This window comes from Zingiber officinale, chromosome 6A, assembly GCF_018446385.1.
Source record: "Zingiber officinale cultivar Zhangliang chromosome 6A, Zo_v1.1, whole genome shotgun sequence".
In the NCBI taxonomy this organism is placed as follows: Eukaryota; Viridiplantae; Streptophyta; class Magnoliopsida; order Zingiberales; family Zingiberaceae; genus Zingiber; species Zingiber officinale.
In genome coordinates, this window is record NC_055997.1 from 99,086,198 (window position 1) to 99,104,309 (window position 18,112).

Sequence of the window (18,112 nt, forward strand, 5' to 3'; positions counted from 1 at the left end):
AGATGACTTTTCTATTTTGGTGAAAAATGATACTACTATGATTCTAGTACTCCCTATGTGATCACATCTCTATGTTTTGAGCAGCATTGTGCTTTCTTTTAAAGTGGAACTTTTACCTCTGCATTAAACAAACTCTTAATTTGTTGGGTAACTAATTGTTGTCGCAACTCTGAAATTTGCTTCATTCCCGTGACTAGGATACTTTATCTATTGCTTGTTCTGCTGTACTTCACGCCATTCTGTAGCTTGCAAGGATAATGACAGCTTCATCTAGCGTTAGGTCCTCTTTTTTTTGTGTGAATTCTAAGTACAATAGATGGTTGTCGTTGTTAAGATTTGTCTTCTTCTTCTTCTTCTTTTTTGCCTCATTATAATTCAATTGAGCTTGCAGATTCCAGTGAAGCAGGATAACTTGACGATGGGAGGGGATCAACAATCAAGGACGACACCAAGTTGGACAATTGATGTTCCAGATGTATGGGCTAGAATGTTTGTTTTATTTATTATACTATACAAACATTTTATCCATGTGATACACCCGTAGATGATCTTTTTCAGAAATGTTAGTTTGAAAGAGAATGATTTGGACAATCAGGAACAGCATAAATCAACTGTAAATAACCTTTTGTATGGACTTTATACCCCAACTAAGAAAGAGACCTTAACAAATCAGCATAGACAATAAACAATACTATTAGACCTGTTCTTGGCATATTGGAGTTCAATTTGATTATGCTTTGATTCTTCCTCTCTGGTGGATCTTCGAGTGGCAATACATGGAAATCAAGAATCTCACACAGCTTCAAAATTCTCTAGGTACTCGCGTGAAAACTTTTAGGCAATGAGAAGTCATGCATGCTTAAAGAGAAACTACTGGAATGTATGAATTATCCAACATAGAGCATGTCTTGGCTTTATGAATAAATATCAATGGTGGAAATTCTAGAGATGATTTTTATGAAACTTAAAAGGTGGCTCCTATTATTCCATTGATTAAACTAGCTTGTATTTGGTTTGCCTTAAAGATCTTGCATTCCATATTGATAATGGTGCATGTCTCAATTTCCTAAAATAATGACTTTGGATTGGTGCAATACCAAATGTGCAAAAATAGAGACTCACTTGGATCCCAATAACCACTGATAATTACCAGTGGATGTTCTCCTGCTAACTCATGACTTTAGGATCTTACATTGAACAAAGTAATTTCTCTTGTGTCGCATTCTCTTGTTTGATCCTAGATCTTTATTAATCTGATTTGTGTACACCTTCTCATTTCTGTCATTCGTTTCCTCTCTTTTCTACCACAAGAAGGCTTGTTGTGCTATCTCTACCTTATTACCATTCAATATTTTTTCAATAACTTTGATTGTAGAATTTGGTTGCATTATTGACAGATTTTCTAGATGCTGAATGCCTGACTGAATCATTTCTCGTAAGCACTTTTTTCTTTCTCCTTGCACAGGTAAGAACAGTGAAAGTTAGCAGCCTTCCCTTGGCTGCGTCTGTGAGTGATATTGAAAAATTCTTCTCCTTCTCGGGGCATATTGTATATGTTGAAATGCGAAGGTAACTTTTAGTCGTTTGTGTGTTAAGTTCCTGTAGCAGTTGATGGATTCCCGCAAGGTTTTTCTGTTGGCAGTGAATCAGAAATGACTCAGGTTGCTTATGTCACTTTCAACGACGCTCAGGCAGTGGATACTGCATTGCTTCTTTCTGTAAGTTAAAAATTAGAAAAATTCAAAGGTGACTTTTCTGTGTAGCAAATGGGTGACATATAAAATGAGTTGAAATCTTGTTAATTAAAAAGTATTGTGTTTTAAAATAATTGCAGGGATCGATGATCATTGACGATCACGTTGTCACTGTTACTCCAGTTGAGAATTACCAGTTGCCTCCTGAAGCTACAAACTTTGTGAGTATCTTTGTTAACAATGATGTTTATGATTTGATACTTCAATTTTCAGAAGAACAGATTTATTTATGTCATTGAAAGTTTCCCCCAAGAAGGGGAGTCTTGGTGCAATGGTAAAATTGTTGCTTTATAGCAAAAGGTCACGGATCCGAATATTGGAAACAGTCTCTTACAAAAAGTAGGATAAGGTTGCGTACAATGAATCCTTCCTCGAGATCCCGCATAGCAGAAGCTTCGGACACCGGGCTATCCTTTTTATTGAAAGTTTCCCTCAAGAGCTTTCTAATAAACATGCATAGCATGTTAGTAGGTGCAATAGATAGAGAGATTACGTATATATAAATTGTTAGAATAAAAAATGATCTACTTAATTTGAGTACTACTACTGATATAGCCTTAGAGCTTAATGAAGGCATAAAGTTCATGTAATCAATCAACCTGAAATAGTAGTTAAATTTTAGATGGTAGTCATGTTTAGAAGGGAGATCGATTTGTTTGAGTATTGCAGTTTTTACTTGTAGGTTAGTTACAGTTGTTCAATAATTTCAAATAGATATTTACGAGAAAAATATTGCTAGTTTGTGGATTCAATATTTTGGTTTATAATTTTGAGTCCATATATGTCTCAAAGCCTAATATTCCATTTTTGTTCCTTTGATACTCGCCGTTGCAATTTTAAAAAGCAAGAGAAGTCATTGCCAGTTGATGGATCCATCAGGAAGACAGAGGAAGTGGTGAGCACCATGCTAGCCAAGGGCTATGTTCTTGGCAAGGATGCACTGCAAAGAGCTAGATCCTTCGACGAACGACACCAATTACTCTCATCCACCATTACCTCACTCGACCAAAGGATTGGACTGAGCGAGAAGATCAGCAGCAGCACAGCTGCAGTCAGTGGGAAGTTGAGGGAGGTGGATGAACAACTGCAAGTATCCGAGATCGCAAGGTCCGCCCTTGCAGCGACTGAGCAAACCATCATGAGCATTCCCTATGTGTCGACCGGTGCATCGTGGGTCACAAGTGCATTCGGCAGAGTGCTGAAGGCGGCTGAGGATGTTAGTGTGATGACAAAGGAGAAGGTAGAGATGGCAGAATTCATGCAGAGGCAAGAGATGGTGGATGAGTTTGCTAAGCTCTATCTAGATGACTCCTCACCGAGAGTAATTGTGGGGGCTGCTCCCTCTAGTTCTTCAATGGATGATAGGAAACTATGAATCACATGACATTTTTGAATGGATCACGTTGCTGTGAATTGAGTACCGGCTGATCTATGCGACAGTGATTACCATCCACGTTTGTTTTTTTGGCTTTTTGAGGACAAAGGCATGTTGGCATATATGGCCTATTTTGATTCTCTCAGAGTTTATATATTTGTTTGTTTGTTTTATTTTTAAGCATACTGTAAATGTCAATTATCGGTGGGAACTTCTTATGATCATAGATGATGTAAAATCTTATACTAAGATAAGCGGTGCCAATGGAGCTAATTACAGTGTTATCATAGAGCTATGCAATGACAGTGTAAATAAATGATGTAAAATCTCATATTATGATTGTTCAGTGTTAATCAACTTGAGCTATATACTTCTTTTAGGAATGCTTGGTAATTTTAAATTTTAAATTTTCATATTCTTTATTATAACATTTACTTTTATGCTAAACTTGAGTTGGCTAAGCACGAAACTCTGAGTCTATTGAACTAGTGTTGGATTCAACCTAAGTCATGTCAACTCTACATAGTTCTGCACTGGCCAAGCCCGACACATGTTAAATAAGTGAAGAGTGAAAAATAGATGAGACTTCAATTTGATAGAAATTAATATTTCAGTTCGTTGAAAACAAATTAAATATTCATAGGAAATAAAATAATTATTCTTACAAACCAATAAACCATTATTTCAATCTTCTTACGAATATCATTCACATGTTTAATATTCTGTAATTATCCAATTATAACCTTTTTTGCACACTAAACAACAACATCATCAAATTTCACAATAACCTCAGAAACTCATGTTCATGGTTGCAAGAGTTCATTCAAACAGCATGCAAAATCTACTCCAGAAGAGAAGGAAAAAAAACTGATTAATAATACATTAAGAGATCGAATGCATTAAGACTGAATATCCATGTACAAGGAATGGAAACAAGGCCATATAGTAAGAAATCCCTATTCAGTCAAGAACAATGCTAGAGCAAACCGCCTCAATCCCTTCAATTACCTAGGGTAAAAGATTTTTGCAGTTTTAGTAACACATCAAATACTGCAATGATGCAGACCAGTACATCACTCGAAAACCAAATGTCAAGAACACATCTTTGATGTATATATCATGCAAGAATTTCTCTGACGAGCCAGTCTAAGACAGGGTAGGCAAAGTATATCATTAGAAAGGACGGCAATGCAAACAGGATAGTGATTATGATAAAAACCACTAGAATGGCAGCGCTTGCAGGGATAACATACACTACAATGAGAAGGAAGACAATCACCAGCGGAAACTTGGCGGTTACTCGTATGAAGAGATCCACAGCCTTGCGTAGCGCAGCATGTATTGTCTGTATGTTGAAGTAGTTACCAGAGGAAGGGCCTGAAGAAGTTTGCCTCTGGCGTGTGTTTTCTCCAATGGGTGATTGTGTTCGTTGGAGGCTCTGGTGGTAGGAACCATGACTAGATCTTGCAAGGTTGCCAGCTGACTGCAAGAGAGAATCATGTTCTGCGTGATTGATGATGGTCGATGTTCGCCTGTCACCATTCATTCTCTCAACCATCCAAAGGAGGAAGTAGTTTTTGCGGGGAAATGCAAGGTTGCCCTTGTACATAAACCGTAAGGACAAGAAATTGCACCATGGACAGGAGATCATGAAAGGTAGCTGAATTGGTGTGTTGGGGAACTTGACGATAGCCCATTTAAGACCCAGGATGCAAGTTTTGCAGAGTGTGTGCCCACACCACAGGACATAAGGCACATTCTCAACAATATTAAATGATTCCCAGCAAATTGGACACTCAAAACCTTCTTCTTTGCTGGAGCAGGAAGAAACCTCATCATCGGAACAATCAAGACTAGCCATGGTTGATTTCGTAGAATTGGTATTGGGCACAAAACTCCACATTTCAGTTCTGAAACTGTTTATGAAGAACTGAAATTGGACAATCGATCACAAACACCCACTCGTCTTGTCAGACATACCTGGAAACCTCTAAATTGGTCCTGAAATATGCAGGAAAACAAGGTGCCACTCTCATTCAATCTCAAACAAGCTGGTCTTATTAACATGGACATTACATTCAATGTATTGATCTTTTAGATAAAACAAAAGCACTTTCACATAGGCAATTGCTAGAATCAATATAAAAATTCTTTTGACTTAATTCTAATTTTTTGTTTACCAGAATAATACTTATGCATCCTGATGCCAAAAATTATGAAGAAGATCTACGCAAAACAAACTTTCAACAATACTGCGATGATTAAAGATGTTTTGAAAGAAAAAAAAAAGAACGGAACTTAAATAAACCAGTTTCAAATCAATGGCTCTCTTCTTTCGAAGAAGAGGGACTCTTTTTCTGTAGTAGGAAAAGTGAAATTAAATTACCAGAACAGCACTCATATATCCTTCGAAACGGAAATTTTTAAATAAAATATGCATAAACATGAAGTTTTAAAAATCCTACAAAGCTCAAAGATGTCTTTGGAAGAAGAAAAAATCTTCAAGTTATCTCTCAAAGAAAACAGACATGTATTTTATCCATTTTTATTTTTTAAGGAAAGAGGAATTGATCTCCAGTATATAAGCTCAAAGAATATCAAAAACATAATTCAAGGCACAAATAATTTGTCAATGGCGCAAGAATACAAAGATGAAAGATAAATATAAAACACAGTCGGTCACAAGAGAAAAAATTAAACCAAATCTAGTTAGAACTGCAATCAAACTGCGTTTGGTCGAAAATTAAAAACCCTAGAATCCCCAAACGCCAGATCGCGTGATTGTGAAACATAAAACTCGATTAAGGAACTACGAATTTCTTCTTTATATGCTCAAATCAACAAAAATATAAGCGGCGAAGACGAAAAAGAATACCCAACATCACTTAAAATCCAACCCTTTCCCGCACAAAAAGAAAAATCAACTTTTTCCTCGATCAGCAGTAGAAATGCCAAAGAAATCGAGCTTACCCGGAAGGCATGGAAACGGATCGGAGAAAGGAAAATGAAAAGAAGAATTTCATGGAAGCGGGTAGTTCTTGGCGAGATCTACAGACGTTGAGGAAGAAAACAAGCTGTTCGCCAAATTCGTCGATCGTTTTGGACGACGTGGAATGGGCACTTATTGTCGTCTTCCCGTGCCTTTCGATCTCATCTTTGCCCTTCATAACACATCGGACGGTTGGAAAAAATCACTGGAGTCTAGCTAATTTGGTTGGCTTCTTGACCACATTTAATAATCGTTTTATATAATTCTCAATAAATATATGTTTTTCAATAAATCAATTTCTCAATTAATTCTCTTGTGTCATCCTATTAATTGTATCATAAATATAAACACATTCAAATAGATAATATAAAAATAACAATATTTTTTAAAATTCAGTGTGATCCAAGTATACGCTATAAAATTTACTAATTTTTAAAAATATATTATTTTTATAAATGGTTGATTTGTGTGAATTTATTTGTACATATTATAGTCCGTTGTTTGAACCTTCCCTAAGGCTAATTTCAAGCTCATTACTTGTTCATTCTCTTTGGAAGCATAAAATCGAAAGCCTGATATCAAACTTGTTCATGAACGATCGTTCAATCTGCTTATCATTGCTGGACTGTTTCCTCAACTACATTATAATCAAGGAATTTAATTTAATTTATAGTGGCTTAAAGCCTTAAACCATGAGAAACATGCCTTGGTGTTTATTTCTCACACTCATCTTTCCCAAATACCTCCTCTATCACATTGACTGTGGACAAGAGCCCATCTTTCTCTGATCCACCACTGCTATAGCTCATATCCCAAGCTTGAAGGTTACAATGCTCATCCAAGAACCCATCGTTCTGGTCATTTTTGTAGATCAAGTTCATATCGTCGTCTTTGATCCTGCCTCGCGGAAATGGATCGATACTAGGAAGGTCCATGAAACTGGTCCCATTGTGCTGACCTTCAAACGATGTGCACGACTCCTCCTGAATATCATAATCCCCAGATGAGGGCAACTTGCTTCCAGGAAATTGTGTCCCAGACACAAGAGTCGACTGATCACCACAGGAACATTTCTCGTCGTCATATAGAGCAAGCTCGTAATTGTGGCAATTCTCTGCGCCATCAATTTCCTCAACGGTTTCCATTTCATTAAGATCTTCTTCTTCGTCGACAACACTTTCATCCGCAACAGGCGACTCCACGTCAGAATCTTCTTCTGATACAAATTCACCATCTTCACTTTCTTGCAATTCCTCATTATCACTGTCAATGTGCAGTGGGTTTAACCTGTTCTGGACTGCTCGCCTTCTGAGCATGAATACATTGAAGTAGTAGCTCACTAGCTCTTTGCTACTTTTGTCGGGGAAAAACACAGGCATTTTATTCCAGAAGTTCTTGCCCAGTGAGACAAAATTCGAAGACACAATTTCTTCGAAAAGTTGTTCCTCCCTTTCAGTCCATCTTTGAGCCACGATCTCGCCCATATTGCCAAAACCCAATTCTCCAAATCTTTCAAGGCCAACATCTTGTTTGATCATTTCTCTTGCTCTTGAAACATGCTGTCTCACACATCTGATCGAGCCATCATCTATACAACTACAATCCATCTTGCGATGCAAAGTTACATCGTCTGAGGCAAGCAAAGAAGATTCAGGCATAGGTGTTACCCGTGTCCCAAGCCATTTGTTGCTGACAATTTCAAGATTATCACATGAAGAAATTGTGATTGAGGTCCATTGAGAAGCACAGTTTGCAGAATCCCTTGATTGATTCTTAAATTCATAAGGCCTCCACACTGGAATATCAGCTTGATGATTGCCACCGATAGCCACACGCTTCCGGATGAATCCATAATAAACAGGCAAACATATCTCTTCGCAGTGATCAAACTCAGATGCTCGAGAGCCATATCCAGAAGAACCCGGACAGAAAGGTGGCCTGATGGGTGAATCTTGAGCAAACCAATGACTGCTCTTTGCTTCCGTAGCAAATTCCTCAGCACCAACAACCACCTGATGATCCTTCTCGTCCTCAAGAACACCTAAAAAGATATGTATTATAATCACATATTCTCTTTCAATCATGTTTTGCATGGAAACGACCAAGTAATCGAACTACCTGGAGATGGCTGCTGAGCAGTACTGGGGCAAATTTCTTCAAAAGAACTTGACTGCAAATCTTGATCAGCCTGTTTTGAACGCTTGTTTGCTTGTAAACAAGACTCATCCTCCGAAATACGCCTTTTGTCCTTATCAGACAAAACAACTTCCCTGGTATTATTGCCTGTCATCCATAACAAGGGCTGCCATTGAGTCCACTTTGATGATTGTCACATAGATCATCGGCAGTCATATTCTTAAAATATTTGTAATAAATACGGAAATCATTCTCATCATCTACAGAGATTTAAGCAAAAGTTTTAAAGCTATCTTTGCCAATAAGTCACATAATTTTTAGATTAAATACCAGCTAAAACTACCTGAAGCAAGTTCCTCAGTAGCCGCAACCCCATACAGAGAATGTTCAAAAGGTTGTGTGATTTGATTATCACAAGAAAGATGTCTTCCATCTACATGAGTAAATTGGTTGAGAAAACATGCATCAACATGGTTGAACACCATCTTTATCCTGTATAACAAATAAACAAGTATAAATAGCTTCAGCAAAATAAAACACAGGCTTGTAAAACAAAGAAAAAAAGCATCCAGTTTGTTGATGTTCAGGCCCAGAGTTTTTAAATAACAAGAGAATATTTGTTTTTGTTAGGGATAAGAAGTTAGAAGAATCACATACATAAGTGGTAGTTTAAATACCTATTAACATCTAAAAATGTTTGTAAGAAAAGGAATTTCAGTATCATCCCAAATCAACTAGGACAGAAACCTCAACTCTAGCACGTTTATCATTGAAGACAGTGTGCTCCCAAGCTCAAATGAGCATACAAGATCTCATACGAACAATAGATTCCTTGAAGCAACAGTATTATTAAGAATTTTGCCTGTCACACTAAAAACTTTTATATTTTTCATGAAGTTACTGTTCCAAAAGTATAAAAATAACAAACCACCATAGCCTATTGTAATGTTAGATCACCCACTATTTCCTTCGAAAGTCTTCCCCAAAAGCTATTTTTAGTTTGGAATCTGAATCAAACAACTAGTAATGATCTTGCTTTTACTGATGCAAACTGATCACAAGAATGTAAACAGTTAAGGACAATAACAAGACACATCATGTCTTCGGTTTAACTAATGCATTGCCATTGACATCAGCATAGAGCTATGTCACAGAACTAAACATCAAATAGTACAATCTGTAATCTTACATTTTCCAAGAAAACAGATGAAAACATAGACGAAGACAGGCACATTTGCGGCTTTATATACCTTTAATGAGAAATCCAGCAAAAGAGCTCGCTCACTTGAAGTGGAATATACAAATACAATTAGACTGATAGAAGAATTATGATAAAAATGAGGAAATGTTTCAACAGACAAACGAGCTGAGAAGAATGAGATTTGACCAAAGAAAAGAGTCAAATGAGGAAATTTCCCGAGAAGAAGAGACCTGGCCGAGATCCTGAGCTGTGAGAATAAGATTGAGGCGCGAGAGGGAAACGTTCAAATTAAAAAAAAAGATTAATTTATATAAAAACTCAAGGGAAAAGAGTAAAAAATATAAGAACTTCGTCTGAAAAAACTCTAACCCTAGATTTAGATCTTACCGTCAAACAATTCTTCAGGAAGAATCAATTTAGGGCAATGATAGAGACCTATTCGAGAAACCTATTGACTAAACCGATTCGAGATCGAGAAGGATACGAGACCTGATTAACGAATGGGAACCCAAACCCTAGAAGTGACAAGCATAGATAAGATCTTACCGACCAAAGAACCTATCGTCAAAAATCAGTATGGGGCAAACATAGAAACCAACTCAAACAGCCTAATTAACGAAACCGATTCAAAGATCGAGGAAAAATCGAGACCCGTCAAGCGGAAGGAGACGCAAACCCTAGAAATGATCGTTGGTTTCGAAAGAGGACGAAATCGGTACCAATCGAGAGAGAGAAACAAGGGAAGACCGAATTGGGCGACAATTATGGGATTCGAGGGAAGATCGAAGGCCGATCGTGAACAAAATCTGTGAAATTTGGAAGGTAAAAAAAGAACGAAAGAGAGCAAAAGTCCGCGTTCGCCTTTTTCTTAATTCGATAATTAGATAAATAATAACATTTTTCGTGTCGGGTGATGTGGACGCTACTCACTTAAGCCATTTGAATTTACCAAAAGACCCTTACCCTCTATGTGTATTTATAAATGACAGGGGTAAATAGCCAAACGAAGGCTGTCCCCATCCTGTAGCTTAAATAATTATTAAATGAAATTTATCAAATATTTTTTGAAGAAAATAATTGCGAGAGTTCTTTTCTTATTCAATAAATGATTTAGTCACGTGCGAGTTGACTACATATATTTATCAGCCACCAATTTTCCCCACACAATAAACGGTACCCAAACGCACACCCGACCGAAAAATGTCTGGTCTTGTGGGGTCTACTCGGGGTCGGGAGCGGAGCAAGAAAGCGCCGCTTCCCAGATCGGGGCACACCGTCGTTACGAACGGGCCCCATGTAATTCCCTCGTCTATTGGCGGTAAAGAATGGGTACATATACATGAGGATCTTAGAAAAGATGGAAAAGGATAAAAAATAAAGTTAGCAGTAGCGGCGGGGAGCGACTCTTATACTGATTTCCTCCTTATTTCTCCGAATTACAATTTGGTCCTCGTCCTGGGCAAGGCTACAGATTATGAATCGAAAAAGATAAACGAAAAAACTTAAAAGTAGATGAGATTTGAAATTTTTATTTTAAATGCAGTAGTGAAGTTATAAAGTTTTCTATTTCTAAATTGAGAATATGAGTGAGACCCATAAAAAAAATATTAAATGAAAATTATGCATAACTATATTAAATGGAAAATAATAAATAAAAATATATGATTAAAAATTTATGGCCAATTAAAAAGTTATAGAGAGATTTTTTTAATAATTCAAAAAGTAATAAGTTTTTATATATTTAATGTGACGTATTGTAATAAAAAGTAATTACGACGATCTCAAATGTCTTTCATAATCCGTTCTTAAATTATGTGACATATTAATATGATACATTGTAAATAATAATAAAAGTTATTTAGGAAGTGTTTGGTAGACACGTATAGGAGGTTGAAATAGGAATGAAATTTGTTTCATTCCTATTTTTGATGGTTGGTAGATGGGAATCAAAATCAAAATATGGGTTTGCTACTTTGATTTTTTAAACAACCTTCCTTTTCTTCTCTGTTTTTTTTTTCTCTTTCACATTTGCGCCTCCTCTTCTCCACCTGTCGACGCCTCTTCCTCCCAATTCTATTCCTTCCTTTTCTTTTCTTCCTCCTTTTCTCCCCCTCCTTCTTGCTCATCGTTCGAGCTCCTCCACCTCCTTCCCCTTCTCTTCCTCATCTTCTTCTTTTTCTTCATTTCTCTTGATTCTTCTGCTTTCTTATCCTTCCTGTTCCATCCCAAATTTGTCCGAGCCAAAGCTACGAGGAGACTTTTGATTGTGGGACAAACCAAGATTGTTGAAGAGGGGAGTTTAGGGTTTAGAGAAGTTGCAATTTGAAGCACATGAGCACGCATTAAGTACTTTAATATACTTTTAGGTAAGAATAATTTATTGATTTGTCCTTATTTGACATGGATGGTAACTTATTTTTTTGTATTCTTATTGTTAGGACATTTGTGTCCAACTAGAGAGGATGAATATTCTTTCTTCGATTTCTACCTATAAATTGTTAGCAGAAGCAAAAACAATGGAAATGAAATAAAGAAGTAATGAGAAGGTAATGCTAACTCCTCGATTTACTTGGTCTCCACTTCCTTGAGATAACTAATCTAAAGCACGCACACACATGATTAAGCTCCACTATGATCTTCTCCTTCTCAAATCAAGTACGAAGGTGGAGAAACCTTTACAAGATGATCTCTTCCTCTTACAAAACGAAGGATGAGCTTAGGAGGAAGAGATTGAGAGTTCTGTAAGCTTTGAGATCACTTGGAGAGCTTAACAACATTTTTGCATAAATAAATGTCTTCTCTCCAAGCTCTCAAGTCTTTTATATTTGAGGCTGAAAACATCGATCATCAGTCGACTGATATATGCATCAATCGACTGGTAGCAAGTAACGACTACTATTTTTATAAAATCTATGGGGATTTTGTGTATCATCAGCCCAACGACATTACACTAGTCGATTGGTAGCTATCGCAACTCTCTGTTCGTTTTAGAACCGGGTATCGGTTGACTAGTGTGCGTACTAGTCAACTTGTAAAATATCGAAATAGGCGAATATTAATAAGGGAACTTTCCAGAAGTTTTAGAAATTTTTCGGGAATTTTTCGGAGCTCGCATGGACGAGTTTATGGGGATAAATATTGGGCCCCGGGAAAGCCTGTTTAGGCTACCCATTTAAGCGAGAAATTGTTTATTTTATAAATTCCTTTTTCTTTTTTCTTATTTCTTTTCCTTTATTCTCTTCCTCGCCAAAACCCCGTGCCCTCACCCGCGCCTATTTTCTTCTCTCGCGCCCGACGCCGGCCCTAACTGCCCGCGACAGTTCCTTTCCTCTCCCCATCGCGCCGATTTCTTCTTCCTCCCCCCGAGCCGAACTCCTCTCCTCTTCTGCCCTAGCCTTTGTACAGCGCCACCGCCGCCCTTCCTCTACCGACGCTGACCCCTCCCATGCCCTAGCGCCGGTGTTGCCACCACTTCCTCTTGCTTTTGCCGACTCCGCCGATCCCTTGCCGCTGCCCTCTCTGGACCGAAGCAGCGCCGCCCACCGCGACCACCTCCTTTCTTCTTCCCGAGACATCGCCGGCCACTAGGTTCGACCCAGCGCCGCCGCCCCTCTCCGATCTCCTCTGTGCCAGTCCACCAAGTCCGTCCCCAGGCGCTGTTGACTCCACGAATCCACTTATCTGCACGTGTGCCCTAGCCAGTGGCGAATTTACACTTGGACCCGGGGGGGCCATGGCCCCCCCAGTCCATGTGTAAAGTTTACTAATATTAGTTATAAACTTATAATATTAATTATGAGTAATAATATTATTAGTAAATATTAATTAAATATTTTGGTGGAAAAACATGTACGAGTTCCGAACTTTGCAAGAGGCGGCAGCGTGGTTGCAGCGGCTCCTCTGACCTCTCTCCGGTGTTGTTGAACCAATGATCGTCGGATGTTAGACGTCGAGCGGTGGAGGTCTAGTGCGACGAGAACATTCTCAAGCCCTATTTGAGAGAAAGGTACAATTTTCTTCTACTCCTTGCTATATAGTTCTTAGGGTTTTGAAATTCTTAAATCTGAGAAGGGAGAAAGAAAAAAAAACTATTTTTTTGATGTTTCCATGTTCTGATGTTCATTTCTAGTTTCCTACCACACTATGAAGGTTAGCTGTTAGCACAAATTCATACCTTTATTTATAAATGAGGCAAACCTGCAAGGCAAGAAGAACATACATACAAGGGACAGGGGAGATAAATACCCAAAGTTCAAAGACCAAGATTCTATAAATTTTGTGAGGAAAAAATCTTAATATAATTAATAATATTACTATCACATGGTCCCCTTGTCCTACTATTTAACTGCCGTGGGCCCTGAAGCAACCTATAGATTCATCCTTTCAGTTCTTTCTCAAAAATAAAATTATCTAAACTTCACAATTTTATTAGATTCCTTATTTTATTTGCTTTTCTCTTTTGTGCTGCATTCTTTGATTTTGTTTGGCTTTCTCCCATTAAAATGATTAAATTTAGATATTTTAATAAAATCTTGTGATTTTAGAAATTAAACTACCTAAATGGCTAAATAATTGAAATTAGAATGGTTGATTTAATATTTGATGAAATAATAAAAAGCATGATGTTTTTTTTTTGATGATTTGTTATTATTCACTAACTTAATGTTTTATTTAATAGTGTTGTTATTAATTATTATTCACTTATTTGAAATAACATGAGTTTTCATTGTCAAAGGCTTCATATACTTCAAATGGGAAAATCTGTTACGATTGATAAGTTTTTTCAAAGAAAGAGAGCAAATGAACATGATCCAGCTACTCCTATAACCCCATCAACAAGATCAAATAACGATGATCTTCCATCTGAAATCCCCCCTAACAGATTCAAACATACAGAAACAGAAGAGGTTGATCTCCATTCTTTAGAGCGTGATCCAGGATTGCGTCGACAAATTTGGGAATATCATCCTAACTAACGAGAGGAGATTCGTCGAGCTTATTTGAATCTGAAGGCATATCAACCTATTCTTCGAGAATATCCATTAAATAAAAATATTAAGCACCCTCGAAGATTTCAGTCTGCTTGGTATGAACAATTTCCTTGGTTGGAGTATTCACCAGCTAAAGATAAGGCATATTGTTTTTCATGTTTTATCTTCAACAAGCCATCAGGATGCTCAAATCAAACTGCATTTACTGTTGATGGATTTGATAATTGGAAGAAAGTTCGAAATGGAAAAGCTTGTGCTTTCCTAGGCCATATAGGGAAAGATAATGTATCTTCACCCATCGTAATGCTGAAAAGGCATGTGAGGATTTGATGAACCAACCACAACATATATCAAGGAGATTCGACAATTTTAATGATGAACAAGTCGCAGCTAATCGTCTTCGGTTAAAAGCTCATATACATGTGGTATTGTTGCTTGCACTTCAAGGAATTCCGTTTAGGGGCCATGATGAGAAATCTAGTTCATCTAATCGTGGCAATTTTCTTGAATTTTTGGATGTGCTAACTATGTATAATGACGAACTTTCAAAAGCAATTGCGAAAGCTCCAAAAAATGCCAAGTATACAAGTCATGATATTCAGAAACAAATACTTCATGTGATTTCCATGAGAGTGAAAAATGTAATTCGTGAAGAAATTGGAGTTGCCAAGTATTGCATAATTGTCGATGAATCTCGAGATGAATCAAAAAGAGAGCAAATGTCTATAGTATTGAGATTTGTTGATACTAATGGATTCATTCAAGAACGTTTTTTTGGGCTTGTTCATGTATCTGATACTACGGCTTTGACTTTAAAGAATGTCATATATTCTACTTTGGCTCACTATAATTTGGATGTTCAAAATATTAGAGGTCAAGGTTATGATGGTGCTAGTAATATGAGGGGTGAGTTTAATGGATTGCAAGCTTTGATTATAAAAGATTGTAGAGGTGCTTATTATGTTCATTGCTTTGCTCATCGGTTACAATTGGCTTTAGTTGCAGCATCAAAAAATGTGACACCTATTCATCAATTTTTTGATAGATTAACTTTTATAGTTAATATTGTTGGTTCTTCATGTAAGCGTAATGATGAATTGAAGAATGCTCATGCGGATGACATTGTACATTTGATTGCAATAAATGAACTCGAGACAGGGCGTGGACTTAATCAAATAGGTACTTTACAACGAGCTGCTGATACACGCTGGAGTTCTCATTTGAGATCATTGAAAGGCCTAATTAAGATGTTTAGTGCATCGTGTACGGTATTGCTCAAGGTTATGGATGATGGGCTTCCTTCTCAACGAGCAGATGCAACATCTGTTTATGATGAAATGACTTCTTTTGATTTTGTATTCATCTTGCATCTTATGAATGAGATTATGGGGATCACAGATATTCTTTGTCAGGCTTTACAAAGTAAGTCTCAGGATATTATAAATGCAATGGAGCTGGTATTATCTACTAAGAATTTACTTCAACATATGCGAGATAACAAATGGAATGATTTGCTTGCAAAAGTGAAATCTTTTTGTGAACTTCGAAATATTGATATTCCTGATTTCAATGCTTCGTATATTGATAGACGAGGACGAGCCCGCGTTCGTCAAGACAATTTCACCATTGAGCATCATTATCAGGTAGACCTCTTTTATGCTTCTATAGATTCACAGTTGCAAGAAATTAATGGACGCTTTAGTGATGATGCTATGGAATTGCTCATTCTTAGTAATGCCTTAAATCCTCAAAATGCGATGGAGTCTTTCAAAATTGAGGATATTTGTAAATTAGTAGAAAAGTTTTATGCCCAAGATTTTACAAGAGATGAAAAAGAGCAATTGGAGATGCAATTAAAGCATTATGAGCATAATGTAGTCAAAGGACCCGACTATAAAAATCTTTCAACCATTTCAGAATTATGTCAATGGTTGGTGAAGACTAACAAATCTGTTATATACAACCTCATTTTTAGAGTGATTATACTTGTGCTTACTCTTCCGGTTTCCACTGCTACTACAGAACGATCATTTTCTGCGATGAATATTGTGAAAACAAGACTTCGGAGCAAAATGGAGGATACTTTTCTCTCGGATGCATTAATGGTATATATTGAGAGAGAAATTGCTAGAAATATAAGCATAGAAGATATCATTGAAGACTTCGAAAATTTAAAAGAATGTCGAATTCCTTTTAGTTAGAGGATTGTATTTGATACTTAATTGAATGTACATTAAGTCCATGGTTTGATCTTTGACTATGAGACTAATTTACAATTAGTTTTATGCCATTTCATCTATTTGAAAAAAAATCTACTGCTCTATAAATTCAGCAAGTTTGTAGGTATGTTGGAGGTAGTTAATTCCTATTCGTTACTGCTCTGTACAATCTGGTGGGGAGTTTGGCTGTGGTGTAAAATCTTGGATTCCTATTTGCTCCCTATCCGTCTATAAAATCTGCTGCTTTGGGAAATCTGCCGCTCCTATTTGCTGCTGCTTTGTAAATTAAATTTAGCAAGTTCTAAAAAAAATCTGCTTCAAAAGTTCTTATTGGAGGTTTGATAAAATACATTTTAGAATATCTTATTGCCTTGCTATTGATTTTCTGTTACACAACTTATGATGGTCTTATTACTTTATAGGTTTTTCATTTGGCACTGAGGATTGAGTTTAAAAGAAGCATTTACAAATTATGAAGTTGTTGATGGTAAGTCGTGATTGTTTTTCTGATTTCTTTTTAATATTTGCAGTACATTATACTCACTGGTATTTATGCAACTAGAGTCATTATTGATATGGAAAGTGGAAGGTCCAGACTCTAGAGGGTTTGGTTTTATGACTTTTACATGCAGTGAAGAAGCTTCAGTTGCTATATGTGGCATGGATGGGAAGGTAAACATGTTTTTCTATTCTTTTTGTTTATTTTAGATAATGTTAATAGAATATGTAGATGTTGTGGCATCATTCATTTTAAAAAAATATGAAAGTGATGGGCACTTTATGGGATGCATAGTACAAATTAGTAATCTAATGGTATGGAGTTTCATATAGACACAGTGATTATATTATGCAATGTTAGATTTCTTAACTAAGGACTATAAATACTAATTTAGTCATTTTTTTTTCTTTTTTAATCATTCAAGTGTTTAAGATTGTGCTTAGGTCCTTGATAAGTGCCTTCGGAGAGTTTCTGAGTTCGAAAGAGTAGATAATTTTCATTATATGGCCCCCTCAAATGTAAAATCTTAGATCCGCCCCTGGCCCTAGCCATCTTCTTTGTGGCGTCTTCTCCTTCTCCTCTACACTTGGCGCCGGCTGTTTCCAGCCCTAGCACTGACGCCGTCGACAGATTGCCACAAAAGCTCACCGGAAGAAAGGATCAACACCACCATTTAGTCTCTGCCCTGGTGAAGGTAGCTGACCCTTTTTCCTTGCCCTAGGTTTACTTTTGTTGCCGGATCCGAACCCTAGCTCTGCTGGGTTTGGTTGTGGTCAGCCTACAGATAGGTAATAGTTTCTTTGTGGTGTTGACAACAGATTTGGGGTAGCAAGGTTTTCCGGCTAGCATTGTCCAGCATCTGCATCTTCTAGCCGTGTGTCCACAGGGGCAACATTGTACTGGAGTAAAGGTTGGAACTTTCATATCTGATATAGCTTAATATGAATA

The 18,112-nt window shown here is 37.1% G+C and overlaps 4 protein-coding genes across 4 annotated transcripts; 2 read left to right on the top strand and 2 right to left on the bottom strand.

Moving 5' to 3' along the window:
• Positions 1 to 399: 399 nt before the first annotated feature.
• On the top strand, positions 400 to 3,129 carry LOC121995081 (binding partner of ACD11 1-like). The gene is made up of 5 exons (XM_042548915.1): positions 400 to 475; positions 1,466 to 1,569; positions 1,643 to 1,718; positions 1,835 to 1,915; positions 2,599 to 3,129. The coding sequence occupies exons 1-5, from the start codon at positions 419 to 421 to the stop codon at positions 3,127 to 3,129; spliced, it is 849 nt and encodes a 282-aa protein (XP_042404849.1). The 5' UTR covers positions 400 to 418.
• Positions 3,130 to 3,997: 868 nt separating this feature from the next.
• LOC121997124 lies at positions 3,998 to 6,247 on the bottom strand. The gene is made up of 2 exons (XM_042551379.1): positions 6,100 to 6,247; positions 3,998 to 5,130 (listed from the first exon to the last, which is right to left on the bottom strand). The coding sequence occupies exon 2, from the start codon at positions 5,030 to 5,032 to the stop codon at positions 4,247 to 4,249; it is 786 nt and encodes a 261-aa protein (XP_042407313.1). The 5' UTR covers positions 5,033 to 5,130; positions 6,100 to 6,247; the 3' UTR covers positions 3,998 to 4,246.
• A 444-nt stretch (positions 6,248 to 6,691) lies between these two features.
• LOC121997125 lies at positions 6,692 to 10,331 on the bottom strand. Its single transcript, XM_042551380.1, has 4 exons — positions 9,505 to 10,331; positions 8,598 to 8,746; positions 8,237 to 8,401; positions 6,692 to 8,159 (listed from the first exon to the last, which is right to left on the bottom strand). The coding sequence occupies exons 2-4, from the start codon at positions 8,737 to 8,739 to the stop codon at positions 6,832 to 6,834; spliced, it is 1,635 nt and encodes a 544-aa protein (XP_042407314.1). The 5' UTR covers positions 8,740 to 8,746; positions 9,505 to 10,331; the 3' UTR covers positions 6,692 to 6,831.
• Positions 10,332 to 14,775: 4,444 nt separating this feature from the next.
• LOC121995082 (zinc finger MYM-type protein 1-like) lies at positions 14,776 to 16,647 on the top strand. The gene has a single exon (XM_042548917.1). The coding sequence runs from the start codon at positions 14,776 to 14,778 to the stop codon at positions 16,645 to 16,647; it is 1,872 nt and encodes a 623-aa protein (XP_042404851.1).
• The last annotated feature ends 1,465 nt before the right edge of the window (positions 16,648 to 18,112 follow it).

What these genes read in the sequence shown, in the direction of transcription:
- LOC121995081 (XM_042548915.1), top strand. Translation starts at nt 419, where the DNA reads ATGGGAGGGGATCAACAATCAAGGACGACACCAAGTTGGACAATTGAT. An exon ending in GGACAATTGATGTTCCAGAT is followed by an intron (nt 476 to 1,465) that starts GTATGGGCTAGA and finishes CTCCTTGCACAG; the next exon opens with GTAAGAACAGTGAAAGTTAG. An exon ending in ATACTGCATTGCTTCTTTCT is followed by an intron (nt 1,719 to 1,834) that starts GTAAGTTAAAAA and finishes AAATAATTGCAG; the next exon opens with GGATCGATGATCATTGACGA.
- LOC121997124 (XM_042551379.1), bottom strand. Translation starts at nt 5,032, where the DNA reads ATGTGGAGTTTTGTGCCCAATACCAATTCTACGAAATCAACCATGGCT.
- LOC121997125 (XM_042551380.1), bottom strand. Translation starts at nt 8,739, where the DNA reads ATGGTGTTCAACCATGTTGATGCATGTTTTCTCAACCAATTTACTCAT. An exon ending in TACTGAGGAACTTGCTTCAG is followed by an intron (nt 8,402 to 8,597) that starts GTAGTTTTAGCT and finishes TATGGATGACAG; the next exon opens with GCAATAATACCAGGGAAGTT. An exon ending in TGCTCAGCAGCCATCTCCAG is followed by an intron (nt 8,160 to 8,236) that starts GTAGTTCGATTA and finishes ATATCTTTTTAG; the next exon opens with GTGTTCTTGAGGACGAGAAG.
- LOC121995082 (XM_042548917.1), top strand. Translation starts at nt 14,776, where the DNA reads ATGAACCAACCACAACATATATCAAGGAGATTCGACAATTTTAATGAT.